At 34.4% G+C, this 17,027-nt stretch overlaps 1 protein-coding gene across 7 annotated transcripts in view; it reads right to left on the bottom strand.

Moving 5' to 3' along the window:
• NAA16 (N-alpha-acetyltransferase 16, NatA auxiliary subunit) overlaps nt 1–17,027 on the bottom strand; it is a 98,885-nt gene that overhangs the window by 56,555 nt on the left and 25,303 nt on the right. For 5 of the 7 annotated variants that reach the window (XM_077855493.1, XM_077855495.1, XM_077855494.1 and 2 more), the window contains exons 3-9: nt 15,820–15,924; nt 14,275–14,432; nt 11,766–11,900; nt 9,282–9,435; nt 4,980–5,099; nt 3,865–3,891; nt 2,486–2,581 (exon numbers count right to left, since the gene is read on the bottom strand). In XM_077855493.1, coding sequence (XP_077711619.1) covers nt 2,486–2,581; nt 3,865–3,891; nt 4,980–5,099; nt 9,282–9,435; nt 11,766–11,900; nt 14,275–14,432; nt 15,820–15,924 — 795 coding nt within the window. The remainder of the gene's footprint in view (nt 1–2,485; nt 2,582–3,864; nt 3,892–4,979; nt 5,100–9,281; nt 9,436–11,765; nt 11,901–14,274; nt 14,433–15,819; nt 15,925–17,027) is intronic. The other 2 variants (XM_077855490.1, XM_077855492.1) reach the window with 1 other exon arrangement.

Below are 17,027 nucleotides of genomic sequence, written 5' to 3'. Positions count from 1 at the left end.
TCTTGAAAAACAATCTTAGTGCTTTGGTAATGCCAAGACACCTTTCTTATTACACATAAAAATATTTCTAGACAGGATACCATGAAGTACTCAGCTTCTGCGCAGATGCCATCAGGCATCTGTAGGACTCTATAAACGCTCACTGGAGCTTTGTGGATTTGTGTTAGAACCTCACAATGATGTTGACCTTGAAACCCAGATCATCAGACCCTTCAACTGAGCCCCATCTTGAATAAGGATTCCTTTATTTTTATTTTTATTTATTTTTATTTTTATTTTTATTTTTATTTTTTTTTAGGATTCCTTTAGCAATTCAGACAGAATGTCCAGAGGGTCCAGGATAATTCCACTTAAGCCTAAATCACACTTTACCATCCACAGTTGGTTCCAAGCTTTCAGTAAAGAACTATCTCCAGTTGTGTACTAAGAGCTTTTAGCAAACTTTCTTTCCTAAGAGGCAAATGAATGCATCTGAAAGCTCCAAACTAAGGGAATATCCCCATTCACAATGTGACATAAGACACACACGGAGATGGATTTTAAAAAAGCCAGACACGGGCCCAGCAGTTTGGTGCCGCCTTCAGCCTGGGGCGTGATCCTGGAGACCCGAGATCGAGTCCCACGTCAGGCTCCCTGCGTGGAGCCTGCTTCTCCCTCTGCCTGTGTCTCTGCATCTCTCTCTCTCTCTCTCTCTGTGCCTCTCATGAATAAATAAAATAAAATCTTAAAAAAAAAAAGAAAAAAAAGCCAGACACAAAAGGCCACATAGGGTATGATTCTGCTCATATGAAATGTCAAAAAGAAAAAAAAAAAAAAAAAGAAATGTCCAAAACAGGCAAATCCATAGGTACAGAAAGTAGATTAGTGGTTGCCTGGTACTGGGAGTGCTGGGAATGACTACTTATAAGGCTTCTTTTTGGGGGTGATGAAAATTTTCTGAAACTAGATAGCGATAATGGTTGCACAATTCCATGAATACACTAAAACACTGAGTTGTATATACTTTAAAAAGAGAATTTTATGGCATGTGAAGTATATCTGGAATGCTGTTATTTAAAAAAAAGACATACAGAAACATGAAGCCAAGCATTTTCAATAAAACACTTTTACTATGGGAATGCTCCTCTTTGCACAGGATATCCCACCTCAGAAATTCACAATGCACGTGTGAAAGTTCTAACAAGTCCCACAGAAATCTGACTGTTGGGTTCAACCCAAAGTTTTCTCAACTCACTTGACTGAAGAACATCTCAGCATACTGATTACCTTCCCCACTGAGCCTGACACTATCCACTGGAACTTAATATTCCCTGAAAAAAACTTCAGGGAGATCTGCTTTCAATATTTTATAAAGCCAAAACAAAAATGGGAGAGGCAGAAGAATACTATTTGTCATCTGTGATGCGCTAGTGGAACTAAGATGTACTAGTGGAAAATGAACTGTTTACAATGAACTTGTACAGACTGTCTAATACAACACACTTCTCTCACAGGCACTTCATATATTTTTAAAGTCAGTCAACTAAAAAACTCTTTAATTTCCATGAATCTTCTGAAAAATAAAATTATAATCCAATTATTTAAAAAAATATTTCCATTATAAATGAAAATTCATTAGAAGATATATCACCTCCTCACTCCATGCCTAGATTTTTTTTTTAGGTTGCATCAGATTTCTAGGGTCTGACTTATATCAAAAGACATGCCAAAAGTCCTCATAAATAATTAATAATCTACAGCACTTTCAACTAAAAATAGAGACAACTTTAAGAAAAAGGGCACAATTTTCTATAAAATCATCAACAAAGATTAACTAGAAGAACTAATACAGTTTTACCTCCTCTGTGGCCCCAAAGCATGCACAACTTGGATCAAGGTCATGAATATACTGCTATTCAATAAAAGCAAGTCACAACACATATCACAGTGTTCCAATTTACATAAAGTGCAAAGCAGGGATGGGGGGTTGTTGCATTTTTCCAGGGATACAAAACACATGGAGCTCTCTAAAAACAAGGGCATGATAAAGGCAAGCTTCAGGAAAGCGGACAACTTTGAGGAGACAGGGCCTTCACAGAGAATGGCCATGTTCTTAAACACTGGCAGGCCCAAAGGACTCACGGCACTTTCTTTGAATTTGTGCTCTAAAAAGAAAACCTAAAACCTCTATCACTTAAATCATAAGACCTCACATATAATTTGTCATCAATTCTAGGGAATTTAATTTGTTTTCTAAATCTGGTGTTTAATATTTAAAGTCACATAAGAAAAACACTCATATAAGTAACTTCTGAAACCTGAAACCAACATAATAGCTATATGCTAAACACTCTTATTATCACATGCAGAGTAAATTCATAACTGATTGCTCCCACCCCCAAGACTGGTGTAGATGTAAACTCTGTACCAGAAACCAGTTTTTTAAATGTGAATGATGCTGCATAACAAATAATTATTAGTGTTACAAAAGATATCCTAATATTACCTGGGGCAAGATTCAAAGGTAATCTTCTAGGTGAAATTGCTCTGGGGTGCTGCTTACTAATTTCTTCATAAATTTGAAGCCTCTCTTCTAAAGTGCCTATTATCAGTAAATATGTGTGAGATTCAAAGCATCAGAACTTTTATCTATGATAAAATGCTAATAAACTCTAAAATTTGTTATAAATAAAAATTGCATTGTTAATAGTAAAGCTGCACTCAATTTTTATATAAACATTAAAGAACTGCGGTGGTGAAATAATATGAGCAAAACACCATTTTAAACCCAATCTCCAGAGAAATCCAAAACTTCATCACAATAGATCCTATATTCAACTCAATTCATATGTATTCAAGACACACAGCACTTCTCTTATATTCCTCAGTGCATAACCTATGAAAAAGAAAGTGCTCCTTTATACCTCATGTTACACAAATTCTCTAATTCAATGAAGCCTACACACATTCCACAAAAGGGTATTAACGCTTACTGATTAGGTCTTAAAAAGCAACTGTTTCAGCATCATGAATGTAAATGATTTATGGTTTAAAAAGTGAACTAAATTTCTAAGGTAGTTTTGACATTTAAAATCTTTAATTAAAGTCCATTATGTTTAAAGTGGCAATTATTTCTCCCAAATACAATGATATAAAATACACTTCTAAGAGAAAGTTTTGTCTTCCCTCCTAAGACCAACTGAATTTTATAGCACCGAAGAGAGAATCTATATGTAAACTACATGTTACTCTGCAATAACAATGTGCAAAGTAGGATCTGGGTCTAATTCATTATTCTAAAATAATACCCTGCAAAATTTACAAAGAGATTATATGCATTATTTCATATAAGCAGTAAGACAATTTATAGGAGAATTTTAAGAAAAAGCAAACAAACCTGATTTTAAACTTTAAGGTTTATAATTGATTTTAATTCAGAAAAGAGAAATATTATTGTAAGAAGACCCCTTGGTGCTAGCAATCAAGGTATCTCTATACTAAATGTAGTGTTCACTATCAAGATTATAAATACAACACTTAAAAAGCTAACGTTTGATTTTGTTTAGACGCCTTCCTTCCCCCAATAGTATGTTTTGGAGCTCCAATGTGGTGGGATATATGAAAGGTAATTTTCATACTCTGTTAACAATTTTGAGACTTCATGAAATATCAAGGACTCTTATACTAAAATTTACATGAAGGCTATTTACAACATATTTTTAAAAAGTAGGTCTTCTATTCATGCCTAATTTTAATTAAAAAAGCATAAAAAAATTTCTCCACTATCCCAGATATAACACGTCGTATAAATGTAGTAAAATTAAGACAAAACCAAACCCTTTCCATGTCTTATTTGAAGTCACAAGTTGGAGCTCCAGAACTTACCATGGGGGAGAAAAGGTCCTAAGGAACCTAAAAAGATAAAGTAATGTAATTAGTTTTGTAATCAATACATTTTATAGTAAGCATGGATCTTGACATGGAACATACTTTATTCATTTTACTAAACATTTAAATACCTGTATTATTAACTACGTATCAGTTACTAATAATTTAAAGAAAAACATCATAATTACCTTTCCAACCTTTAAACATAGGATTTTTGTCTGATTTTTACAAAGAAATTATTGATCTAATCAATATTTTAATTTTAATCATTTTCTTAAAAACAATTTATGGAAAAAACTAATGATTTGTGATATTAAGTTTTAAATACACACAGAAAACCTGGGTTAATTTGTAACAGTGATTAGGGTACAACAAATAAATTTTCCTCATAGCTCATTATTCTATAAATGAATATGAATAGCTACTTATTTTTACCATATTTTTTAAGTTTAAATATTCTATTTCAATCCCCTTGAGCCAAATTTTCATAATTATTTCAGCCATCTATTTACATGAGTAAATTTATTAGGAATATTAATGACTCTTAATATTTAATTATGAAAATATTAAGGATAATTTGGAAAAATGCTATAGATTCCTAAAAAAGATAGGTTACCAACTTGAAAAGCAGATATGGAACATTTTGCTCTACACAAATTAACCTAGTTTAAAATTAAGAGAACAATTTTCATGTTGATGTTGTACACATACCCTCAGCAAAATTTCTTTGGCCTAATTCTTATGTTTGGAGGCTAAGGGTAACAAACCTCTAATTCTTTAACAAATATTAAACTTCCCAAAAGGGGAATGCTCATTTTCTTCTCTAGCTCTCTAGCTAGTCTAAATGAGTAACATTTTAATGAGTCAAGGAATTTAAAGTTATCTGGGACCATTAATCACTTAAGTATAAATAAATATCTAAATTCCTTTCACTGCCATGTTTAACCTATAATTATTCTAAATGGAAAAATAAATGTTAATGGTAAAAATGTCCTCAAATATTACAACTTTGCATTTACTTCAAATACTATTTGTCCTCAAATATTATTACAACTTTGCATTTAATTCAAATACTAGTTAAGATTAGGTAGAGGAGAAAAATCATTACATACTAAGTTGCAGAGCTTTTTCCAAGCCTTCATAATAACACCAATTTTCTGCATTCCGATCAATCAAGTTTTTGAATACTTCACTGGCTTCTTTTAATCTTCCCAATTTCAACAGCATTTCCCCTAAAATTAAGTTTAAATTCACATTCATTTTACTTAAACATTAAATACCTTTCTGATCTCATAGATTTCACTAAGCATTATTAGCATAATAGATGTTCACGAAAGACAGAAACGTATGTGCTTTCCTTTGGGGGCATGTTGCAGTTTATACAACTAAACATAGTAATTCACAGCTTGTCTTCAGAAATGAACCTTCATTTACACATTCTATTGTGCTAACATTCATTTTTGGTTTTCTTCTACAACCCAAATATACATATAGGATATTAGGTTCTTAGTAAAAATGTTTGCATTATGCACATTTTTACATACCCTTTAAGATAAAGACTCTCTCTACAAATTGGTAAATAATTCTAATAAAACATCCCTGCATTCCTATTGCTAGATTTGAATGGACTTTCCCCGATCAATTCATATATTAAAAAATTCTCCATTCCGTTCTTTGTTTTCCTTTCAAAGTCACTAAAACTGGAATTTAACTCAGTAAAACAAAAATACTAAATACCACTTCACAGCAAGAAACTAAACAAACCAGGTTCACATGTGGGTCAACCCTAAGGTTCAAATCCTTTTACCAAGCCACACAAATGTAGCCACACAAGTAGACATGGGAGGGGCGCCCAGGTGGCTCAGTTAAGGGGCTGACCTGACTCCCTATGGGGTATCTGCTGAGGATTCTTTCTCCTTCTCCCTCTGCCCCTCACCCTGCTCTCTCTCTCTCTCACACACACACACACACACACACACACACGCGCACGCACACACACACACACACACACTCTAAATCAATCAATCTATCTATCTATCTTAAAAAAAAAAGGGAGGGGGATCCCTGGGTGGCTCAATGGTTTGGCAACTGCCTTCGGGCCCAGGGCATGATCCTGGAGTCCCGGGACTGAGTCCTGCATCAGGCTCCCTGCATGGAGCCTGCTTCTCCCTCTCCCTGCGTCTCTGCCCCCGTGTCTCTACCCCCCTCTCTCTCTGTGTCTCTCGTGAATAAATAAATAAAATCTTAAAAAAAAAAAAAGTAGGCATGGGAAATGAATATTTAAACTCCTCAGATATAATGGAAAGCACATCTAATCCAAGATAAAAGAGAGATTCTCAAAAAAAGAATAGATCTCAAAAAAAAAAAAAAAAAAGAATAGATCTCAACTTGCTATGACTAAGATTTCCCCTTCCCCAATCTATTTCAAAGAAATAACCTTTTGAAATGTCTTCAGATGTATTATTTCAGGTTTCATCATCCTGGAGGAGACCATAATTGAAGTGGTCATTATATACTATAATTTTACTATTTTTATATATTACTCAAGCTCTAGAGGAAGACTAACCAGATGTAACTTTCAGTTTTACCACTTTATAACAATTCCGATGTCCACTTACATATAAAAAGAAATATCAACTGCTCAATCTGCTCTTGTGATAAATGAATCAATTTAAAGGGGTTAAGACAATGCTTGGTACAAAATGAATATACACATAAACGTTTGCTACTTAAAACTATAAACATGCCCCACTCCTCCACATCTAATTTCTGGCTAGTCTAATTTTTACACTGCTCACCCTAAATAAATAGATAAAAAACATATTTTTCCTTTGTTATCTGCTTCTACCACAGGCAAGAGTTATTACTAGCAGAATACACAGAATAAGTACATTTGCATATTCATAAGTTAGTAAAAATTTCTAACATTTTTTAAGTTTATAAAAAAATCTTAATATATTAAGAACTACAAATGACATAAATGTGTAAATATCAAAGGTCTCTGGGCCTGCAGAGTATACTGTAAAAATAAGAATACCATAACATGTCTCTATAAGCAGCTTAAAACACTAGCTTTGTATTCAAAATGATGACTCCCAAATTACCCTCACCAGCAACATATGGGTGAATGTGGCTACATGCCAACTTGCAGACTTTAATTAAAACTGATTTCATATATCGTAACTACTTCTTAATCATTGCACTCTGTATTGATGTTACAAGAAAAGAAAAAAAAAGAAAAGAGAAAAAGCGATCTAAGATTTAACTAAGAAACAGCAATAATATACCAGAATATAAAATAATTATTTTCCCTTGTTCCTAACAATTATAAGCGATAGAAGAAAAAAACCAGAACCTTAAATTATCCCCGTTTTACCAATAGTTTGAAAAACACTGTTGTTCAATAGCCAAATTATGTAGAGTCCAAATATCCATCGACTGAAGAATGGATAAAGAGGTAGTATATATACAATGAAATATTACTCAACCATAAAAAAAGAATAAATTCCTGCCATTTGCAATGAGATGGATGGAGCTAAAGAGTATTATTCTAAGCAGAATAAGTTAGTCAGGGAAAGACAAATAGTATACAATTTCACACATATGTGGAATTTAAAAACCAAAACAGATGACATAAGGGAAAAAAAAACAGGCAAACCACAAAGTCAACTTTTCACTATAGATAACTGAAGGGTGATGGAATGAGGTGCAGGGGGTGGTGGGACTAAATGGGTGATGGGGATTAAGGAGAGCACTTGTGATGAGCACTGGGTGGTGTATGTAAGTGACAAAATCACTAAATTCTGCACTTGAAACTAATATTACATTATATGTTAACTAACTGGAATTTAAATAAAAACTTAAGGAAAAAATAAGAAATAAACACATAAAATAAAACGTGGTGTTGTATTAGTATTATTCCCAAAAATTAAATCAGTAAACTACTATACATTAACTAGAAGAGCAGAAAAAGTAGTTAAAAGTAAGGACTAATGAAAAACCAGTAAGAAATCTTGTACTAAGTGAAAGAAGCTAATCTAAAAAAACCTACATACTACATGCTTCCAACTATAGGACATTCTGGAAAAGGCACACTTACAGAGACAGTAAAAGGATCAGTGGTAACCAGGAGTTGGGGTCAAGGAGAAACAAATAGGCAGAGCAAAGAGGATTTTTAGGGCAGTGAAACTATTCTATATGACACTACAATGGTAGATAACCATTTAACCATTTGTCAAAAGCTAAACAAGAGTGAATCTTAATGTAAACTGAAGACTTTGGGTGGTAATTACCTGCCAATGTGGGTTCACTAATTAGAATAAATACCATTCCAGTAGGGGATGTTGATATGGGGCGGGGGTAAGCCATGCATGCGTGGGGACAGAGGGTACATGTGAAATCTCTATACCTTCCACTCAATTTTGCTATGAACCTAAAATTGCTCCATAAAAATGAAGACTATTTAAATACATTAAAAAAAAATAGGGGTAACAAACTAGCTCAGTTGGTAGAGCATGTGACTCTTGATCTTAGGTCATGAGTGCAAACCCCAAGTTGTGTATAAAATTTACCTAAAAAAAAAAAAAAAAAAACCTCTGAAGCCAGGAAGATGTGTTTAGAAATTAACTCTGCCACCTAAAAGGCAGGGTGACTTTGGGTAAGTCTTTAACTTCTCTAAGCTTTAGTTTCCCCAACCATAAAAATAGGGATAATCTACCCATATTAGAAGTGCTAAAAATTTAATGAAATAAAGCAGTTTAAGCAATTACCATTCTCTGAAACACAGGGAAAGTAAATAAATGTTAGCTATTATTTTTACTAAGCCCTAGAAGTCCTAGGACTATGTGAAACTTCAATTTTAAACTAATTATTACTTTAGTTGGACATTTTATTGTACTATTGCTCAAAGAACGGTAACTGATGAGCAAAACTTTGTTTAAAAAAAAAAAGTGCCTAAAAAAAAAAAAAAGTGCCTGACCTTTTGCTGATGAACATTTTTAACAGGTATTTATCAGGATCCTGCTTTCATGGTGACCCCAGTGCCATCATTTACTATTCTCATTGTAATTTATTTATCTCACAAATATATATGTGGGGGATATGAAGGCAGTAAATATACTAAGAAAATGGAATCTGGAGTCAAAAATCCCTAGACTCAAATCCAGTACTACCCAGCTTACATAGCTGTTTGCCTTTGGGCAAGTCACTTAACCAGTCTGTTCCTCAGCCCCTCAACTGTAAGATGGATATAACAACCATATATAGTATTGTTATGGGGATTAACTTAATAAATAATAAACAATAAAAATGGTTTTTATTATAAAACAAGTCTTATTTAAGTGTTAGGACAGAATAAAGTGTATAGTTTGTGTTCTTTAACTAAGGCCACTAAAAGAAAAAGCTAGTCAACCTACCTTTAATTTCTTCCACCAAAAGTTTATCACATATCTGTTTCTCATACGTTTCTATATGTTCCAAAGACTCCTGAAATAGATCTGCCTCTCTCATCACTTGATTCTGGTATAATATCAGTTCACTATATTCATAGTCTATTTTGTTGGGAGGAACCTGAAAAAAATCAACAAAGTATTTTATTTATATAACTAGATAAGACACTTCTAGATCTTTTATTGCTTTCTCAGAAAAGTCATTCACACAGACTAAATTTAAAAAAGCAACCCTGGGGGGATCCCTGGGTGGCTCAATGGTTTAGCGCCTGCCTTTGGCCCAGGGTGCAATCCTGGAGTCCCGGGATCAAGTCCCACGTCAGGCTCCCGGGATGGAGCCTGCTTCTCCCTCTGCCTGTGCCTGTGCTCTGCCTCTCTCTCTCTCTCTCTCTCACTCTCTATCATGAATAAATAAATAAATAATTTTAAAAAAATAAAATAAAGTTAAAAAAAAAAAAAAAAGCAACCCTGGGCCGCCTCGGTGGCCCAGCGGTTTAGCACCGCCTTCAGCCGAGGGCATGATCCTGGAGACCCGGGATTGGGTCCCATGTCGGGCTCTCTGCATGGAGCCTGCTTCTCCATCTGTCTCTGCCTCTCTCTCTCTCATGAATAAATAAAATCTTAAAAAAAAAAAAAAAGCAACCCAGAAGTAATTACAAATACAAAAGTGATTAATAATGAAGACTAACACATTCTTTAAAATAAACAAAACGGTGGCACTTCTGCCTACAGCAAGGTAAAGATTCAGGTCAGCAAATCCTACACCTACAGAAAAGTATGAAAATGTTAAAATCCTAAAGAATCTACAAAAAATCTACTAAAATAAAAAAGTTAAGCAGGGTAACAGAATACACACTCAAAATAGAAAAATCAATTGTACTTCCATATACTAGAAACCAACAATTCAAAAAAAACTAAAATAATTTCATTCACAGTAACATCTAAAAGAAAAATATATTTAGGAATAAATTTAGGAAATAAGAACTATAAATTCAAGACTAAAAGCATGCTGAAAGATATTAAAGACCTATATAAATGGAGAGACATTTCAAATCATGTTCATTCATCAGAATACTCAAATATTATTCTGACTACAATTTTCTTCCAATTGATCTACAAATTAAATGAGTGCAATCCCTATCAAACTGTCAGCAAGCTTTTTTGCAGAAATTGACAAAGCTAATCCTAAAATTCAAATGGAAATAAAAGAAACCCTGCATAACCAAAAGAATCTTGAAAAAGAACAAAGTAGAAGGACATGCATTTCAAATTTCAAACTATAAAGCAACAGCAATCAAGATAGTGTGTTACTGACATAAGGAAAAAGTAGAATTAATAAACCATTGCTTATTTATATAATGAAATACCAAACAGCAGTTAAAAATGAATAAACTGGGGCCCTTGGGTGGCTCAGTCAGTTAAGAAGCTGTCTTTGGCTCAGGTCATGATCTTGGGGTCCTCCGGATTAAGCCCTGTGTCAGGCTCCCTGCTCAGCAAGGAGTCTGCTTTTCCCTCTCCCTTTGTCCCTCCCCCCCTCATGCTCTTTCTGTCTCTCTCAAATAAATAAAGGTTTTTTTTAAAAAAATGAACTATCCCTGTATGTATCAACACCCATATATCTCAAGACGTGGAATGAAAAAAACTGCATATTGTTCATGTCAATTTTTAAATACACAAAATAATAGTTTGTAACTTTAATGGACTTGAACATAATGTAAATGTGACTAGGAACAATCTATATCCATTTCAGAGTAGTGGCTACCTCCAGGGACATGAGAGGCCTTTACAGCTATTTCTGTAATATTTCTTTAAAAAATAATAAAATCTGGTGAAATTGTGGCAAAATATTAACATCTAATCATCTCATGATGCACAGTATTTTTTGTATTTTTATATTTTGCATATATATTAAAATGTATTAATGTTTACATAGGACATAAAGCAATATATGGGAGAGAAATAATCCCCATAATCACAAAACTACTTTCATTTTTATGTGCTTTCCTTTCTTTAGTCATTTGAATATCAAACTAATAAGGTATAAAAATTTTCATATTATTTTGTGTCAAGAATTTGGTTTTAATTTTTTCTAATTATTTCAAAAACCTTTCGAGTTTTTCCACAGGTCCCAAAGACTTTATTTTTTTTAAGACTTTATTTATTTATTTGAGACAGAGAGAGAGAGAGAGAGAGAGAGTGAACAGTGAGAGCGAGTGAGAGAATCTGAAGCTGACTCCACACTGAGCACAGAGCCCGACGTGGAGCTCTATCTCACAACCCTGAGATCATGACTTGAGCTGAAATCAAGAGCTGGATCCTTAACTGACTGAGCCACCCAGGTGCTCCGATAGGTCCTAAAGATTTTAATGCACAATTGGGAATCAGGGCAACACAGAAGTCAACTATTTTAGTTCATGCAGGTAGGAGAAATGGTTAAAATGAAGTTCTTACTTGTTGAGTTTGTCTAAATTCTTCCAACAGTTTTAGTGCCATATCATAATCTTTCAGCAAATGGTATGCGATAGCATACCCAATCCAGGAAGCACGCTGTGTTGGGCGCAGCTGAAGAAGCTGATACCTTGTCTCCTAAAAATTAAAAAAATAATAAAATTAAATTAAATGAAAAATCGTCTTTTTCTCTTTTGACTTTAACTTTCTCTAAAATATTTATATTTCACCACAGAGCTTTAAGAAAACAATTTAATGCCTTTAATTCCTTTCTAATGAATTCAATGAACACATGTCAGTTCCTGAATAAAATAGAAATACTTTTTATGTTAAGTTACTTAAGTTCTAGAATACTCTGTAATGCTCCCTGTGTAAAGCTGTCACTGAAAGGCTGACCTTGGGGCCCATGTTCATGTGCTGCCTTATAAGATTACCTTTATATAATGAGAATTTCTTTTGGTAATTAAACATCTTAGAAGAGACTAAGATACCTTTTTTTCCAACTAAATTCTGCTGTTCATAAAATCACTACATGAAATTATAATGGGGGCACCTGGGTGGCTCAGTTATGTGTTTGCCTTTGATTTGGTCATGATCTCAGGGTCCTGGGATCTAGCTCCACATCAGGCTCCCTTAGTAGGTAGTCTGCTTCTCCCTCTATCTCTTCCCCCTACTCATGCTCGCTCTCTCTCTCTATAAAATAAAATAAAAAAATAAAATAAATAAAATAAAATAAAATAAAATAAAATAAAATAAAATAAAATAAAATAAAATAAAATAAAATAAAATAAAATAAAATAGAAAGGAAGGGAGGGAGGGATTATAATGTATTTATTACATTGTTACAACGGGCCTCAGAAAGAGGGTAGACACAGCCAGGGCAAACACTCAAACATCAGACTGGACTTTTCTAACAGAACACCACTGCTGCCACTCTAAGACAGCTTCATGTCTATGACGAGGCAGAAAACACCAGAAATTCCACCATGGCTGCCCCAGAAGAATCTAGATATCTCCACCAGCAGAAAATGCAACCTCCCTACACAGCCTCCACCTCTTAATAGCTTGTATTCACTTCCAGGTTTTAGGAAAGTATAACTGTTTGAAGGAACAGGATCTCACCAAGAACACTAGCTGTAATAAAGTTCTACAAATGCAGTGTTTCATTTCTGTTGTTGGAACAGGTGCCAACTGTCCTTCCACACTAGATGCTCCAAGGAGTAACACGATCAGATCTTTTTAAGAAAAAGGTATCTTTGAGAGAAGTTTAGACAGTACCACTCTTCTACTTTTGTGTGCCTGGTTCCTTTCAGGCATATGACATTAAGCTGTATCACTCCCATCTCTCTCATTCACTGCCTGTCACTTCCTTCCTTCATTAAAGTCTAGGTCAGTTTTTTTCTCTCTGCCAAATCCTGCCACTATCCTGTTGCAAGTGCAACACTGTGGAGTACCCATCCAACAACCTATTATTTTAGAATCAAGATTTCCTCATCTTTAATGATCTCCTTCACCCTGCTTCAGGGACCCACTCCCACAACCACACCCTAGACCTTTCCACCACCCAGAAATCATAAATTCAGGTACCTCACTCTGGCCAACGCTCTTACTCAGTGACATTCATGCCCTTGTTCTGGGGTGCCACTAGTACTGCTGGTTCCTTAGGTCCTTTGCATCTAACCACCAGCTCTTGTATCTTCATTTATTTTCCTACCCCTTTTAGCAAGCACCGTTTTGCCAGTATTCTCAATTTCCTTGCCTCATTTATACAGATAACTGGTTTTAACTCCCACCACACCTAGGCTAAAAGAAAAACTACCCAATCTAGAAAAATGATACAATTATTAAGCTCAGCAGCACAGTTAAAACCTCTGCAAAAATCTAGGTACCAGATATAAGAATTTAAGTGGCAGTAGAAGACAAAAAGTACATGAAAGCACTTAAAGAATTAAACTCTTTATCAGTTCAGAGTTGTGGGCTTTTTCACATAAGAAAGGGAGAGAATTCTGTTGTCTGATATACTGAAGTTAGAGTATTTAGTGGATGGAGTAAGCACATGGAGATACCCAGCAGAGTTGAAGATGCCAATGTGAAGAGGTTGGTACTGCAGAAAGACTGCTTTACAGCAATCCTTCCCACATTATTTTATATTCACCAACCCATAAGAGAGAAAGCTAATTAATCCCTACATTTAGATTTCAATTATAAAAGCTCTATTTACTAAATCTGTAAATGTCAAACCCACAAAGAATCTAGTACCACACTTACACATAGGAGATAATCTAGTTTTTAAAAAAGCATTAAATTAATACACAGCCATTTTTTATGATCAAGGATGCATTTCTACAGCTATTATTGGGGAACAAGGTCTCAGGTGACTTCCCCCTTCTACTACAGACTATAACAAACAAATCAAATCTGCATCATCTCAGCCTATGCTCACTTTATTCTGAACGCATGCATTTCTAAATTATGCCTATTGTAAAAAACATGTAAAGACTGAAGTACTTACTCGATAACCTTCAAGGTCTCTCATTTGGATCTGCAACAGAGAGAGATCCCTCAAAATTTGCAGATTATCTTTATCTAACTTGAGGGCATTTCGATAACACTTAATAGCTTCATCATACTTCTTATCAGAACGCTGTAAGAGTCCATATACATGCCAACCTACTAAGTTAAGGAAATAGAGATATTCAAAGATGCTAGAATATACTATGCTATATACCTAATATAAAGCTTACCTTAATGATGTGGTATGTTGTCTGGGATTTATTTCGGAATAATCTGGGGTCAGAGAAAGGGAGATATGGGGGGGGGGGGGGAGCGGCAGCATAAAAAATGAAACCAGATTAGCCCTGACTGGCAGCTGTTAAATTATTGAAGTTGGGTGAGGGGCACCTGGGAGGTACATCATTCTACGCTCTCCAATTACAGATGTTTGGATTTTTCCATTATGTTTACATAACCTTAGAAAATTCTTGATAAAAATCCTTCACATTCCCTGCCCTTTCCTCCCTCACTTTCCCACCCCAGCACCTCAACATTCACTTATTCTTCATTACTATATACAAAAATTGCAATTATCTCTTCAAATTAGTTCCTATTCAGTCAACTCCAAAACAACATATAATCATCAGTTAATTCACTGGTGATTCCAGAAACCACAAAAATGAAGTGTTTATTTACTGTAAATTAAAGTCTCAGCATATCTTGGAGCCAAAAAAACTATCATACTTACATGCCCTCTCTCTTCACTCTGGGGTAAGCACTGAGATAAAGAAATAAGTATTTAGTATTTCAGGAGAATCCTAAGCTGAATATGTGAAAACACTACCTAGACTATTGATGTTCAATATTGGCCAAGAGCTAGAGGAATGAAATATAAAAAAGTACAATATAAGGGCAACATGAGAAAAGACTGCAAATAAGCATACAGACAGGCAAAATGAAAAGGAAATCAATTCCAATGATCCATCCTTAAAAAAGTATTTTTGTTTTCTCACAGAGATACTAGACAATGAAAAATACAATAAGTATCTAGTGAAGTTATAGCTATGTCCCTGTGCAGTAGAAATCCAACTGAAGAACCAGTATCATACTTAATACTAAATAAAATCTGCTTTAAAACACGTTTTTTTTTCTGAACTTTTCTTCCAAAATGTCTAAAACAATGTTTAAGGAACACAAATTTTACTATACAAGTATGTCATTTGGAATGACAAGAAAGTATCACTCAGTAAATGGGTATGTAAGAAAAAAATGGTTTTCAAGTCACAGATCAGTTACTTTTCTCACACCTAAGCACAACTGATATAAATACATAACGTACAAGGATTCTCTTTCAACTACCACAAACAAGGAACAAAAGAAATTATTACAAAATGCTGATTAGTATTGAAGTTGAGTAACGGTACAGAGTTCATTAAATTCTCTCTTCTATACAAAATTTTCCATAGTAAAAGTCTGGTTTTTTTTTTTTTTTTCCCTGAATTAGAAAACTCTACTAAGTGGAAAATAAATGAAATAATAAATTTCAATTACTGCAAAAGGATACAGACATGGCTCTTGACATCATTACGAAGTCCTTTACGAACAAATTCATAGGCTTCTTCTTTTTTCCCTAAACAGTTCAATGTCAATCCTTTCATAGCCAAAGTCTCTGAAAAATATTTTTTAACCTCTGTTTACACACAAATAATTCAAGTTATTCTCTTAGCACTGTTTTTTTAAGCTCTTAGTACTATTTTAATATGATAGCTGCCAATGCTTATACGATTCATCTTTTTAATCACATAGAACTTCTCTCGAAATACAGAAAGTAAAACTACAGGTAAGGTTGTATTAAAGCCTGAGTCCTTTTCTGAAATCACTGAGGCTGGGACTGAGTTTCTCAAATGCTTTCTGCCCTTTAGAAGACTATACAAAGGGAGCTGAGATTATTCTGCTGAAAAAATGTAATACGGTAGATACCCAAGTCCTGTTGTGTTAAATCTACTGCAGTAGTTCCAGAACTTTCATTCAAAATCATTTCTAATCATCATCGATTTATACCCCACAAAAACCATCTACCTTAGCAAAGAGATGCACACAATGTAAAAATCAGCTTATTCCATACTTCAACATGCTTCATTTTTGGCAATAAATTTATTCCAACTAATTGTGGTTAGGCTAATTAACATCAGTTTGCATTCAAGAGTGTAACACTGGGGACAGACACCTGGGTGGCTTAGCAATTGAATGTCTGCTTTTGGCTCAGGGTGTGATCCCAGTCCAGGGATCAAGTCCCACATCAGGCTCCCTGCAAGAAGCCTGCTTCTCCCTCTGTCTATGTCTCTGCTTCTCTCTGTGTCATAAACAAACAAACAAACAAATAAATCTTTAAAAAAAAAAGAGAGAGAGAATGGAACACTGGACTATGGGAGTGATAACCCAAGGATACATTTAAGGCAGCTAATCAAAGATGGCTTAGAATGAAATATGAAGTATGAAATATGAAATAATGAAATCATTCTCTGAATAAATCCACAAGAAGGGAATTAGACAAGAACAATGGTTTTCAAATGATCTCTATGGACTCTGGTTGTCAGAACATGGTAATTAGTCCAGGCCTCTATAAACATCTTTATGTGTTTTCACACAATGAACTTCTCTACAAGCTGCCATGTAGATAAGGTTTCTGTAGAGAAAAAAACTTGAAAAATGCTTTACATTTCTCAAGTTCTATGAACTGAAGATTTCTTTCCATTTCCTTCAAAGGATATA

The sequence above is a fragment of the Canis aureus genome, chromosome 17, assembly GCF_053574225.1.
Source record: "Canis aureus isolate CA01 chromosome 17, VMU_Caureus_v.1.0, whole genome shotgun sequence".
Lineage (NCBI taxonomy): Eukaryota > Metazoa > Chordata > Mammalia > Carnivora > Canidae > Canis > Canis aureus.
Note: the sequence above shows the minus strand (reverse complement) of the source record. Positions and strands in the feature narration are given on the sequence as shown.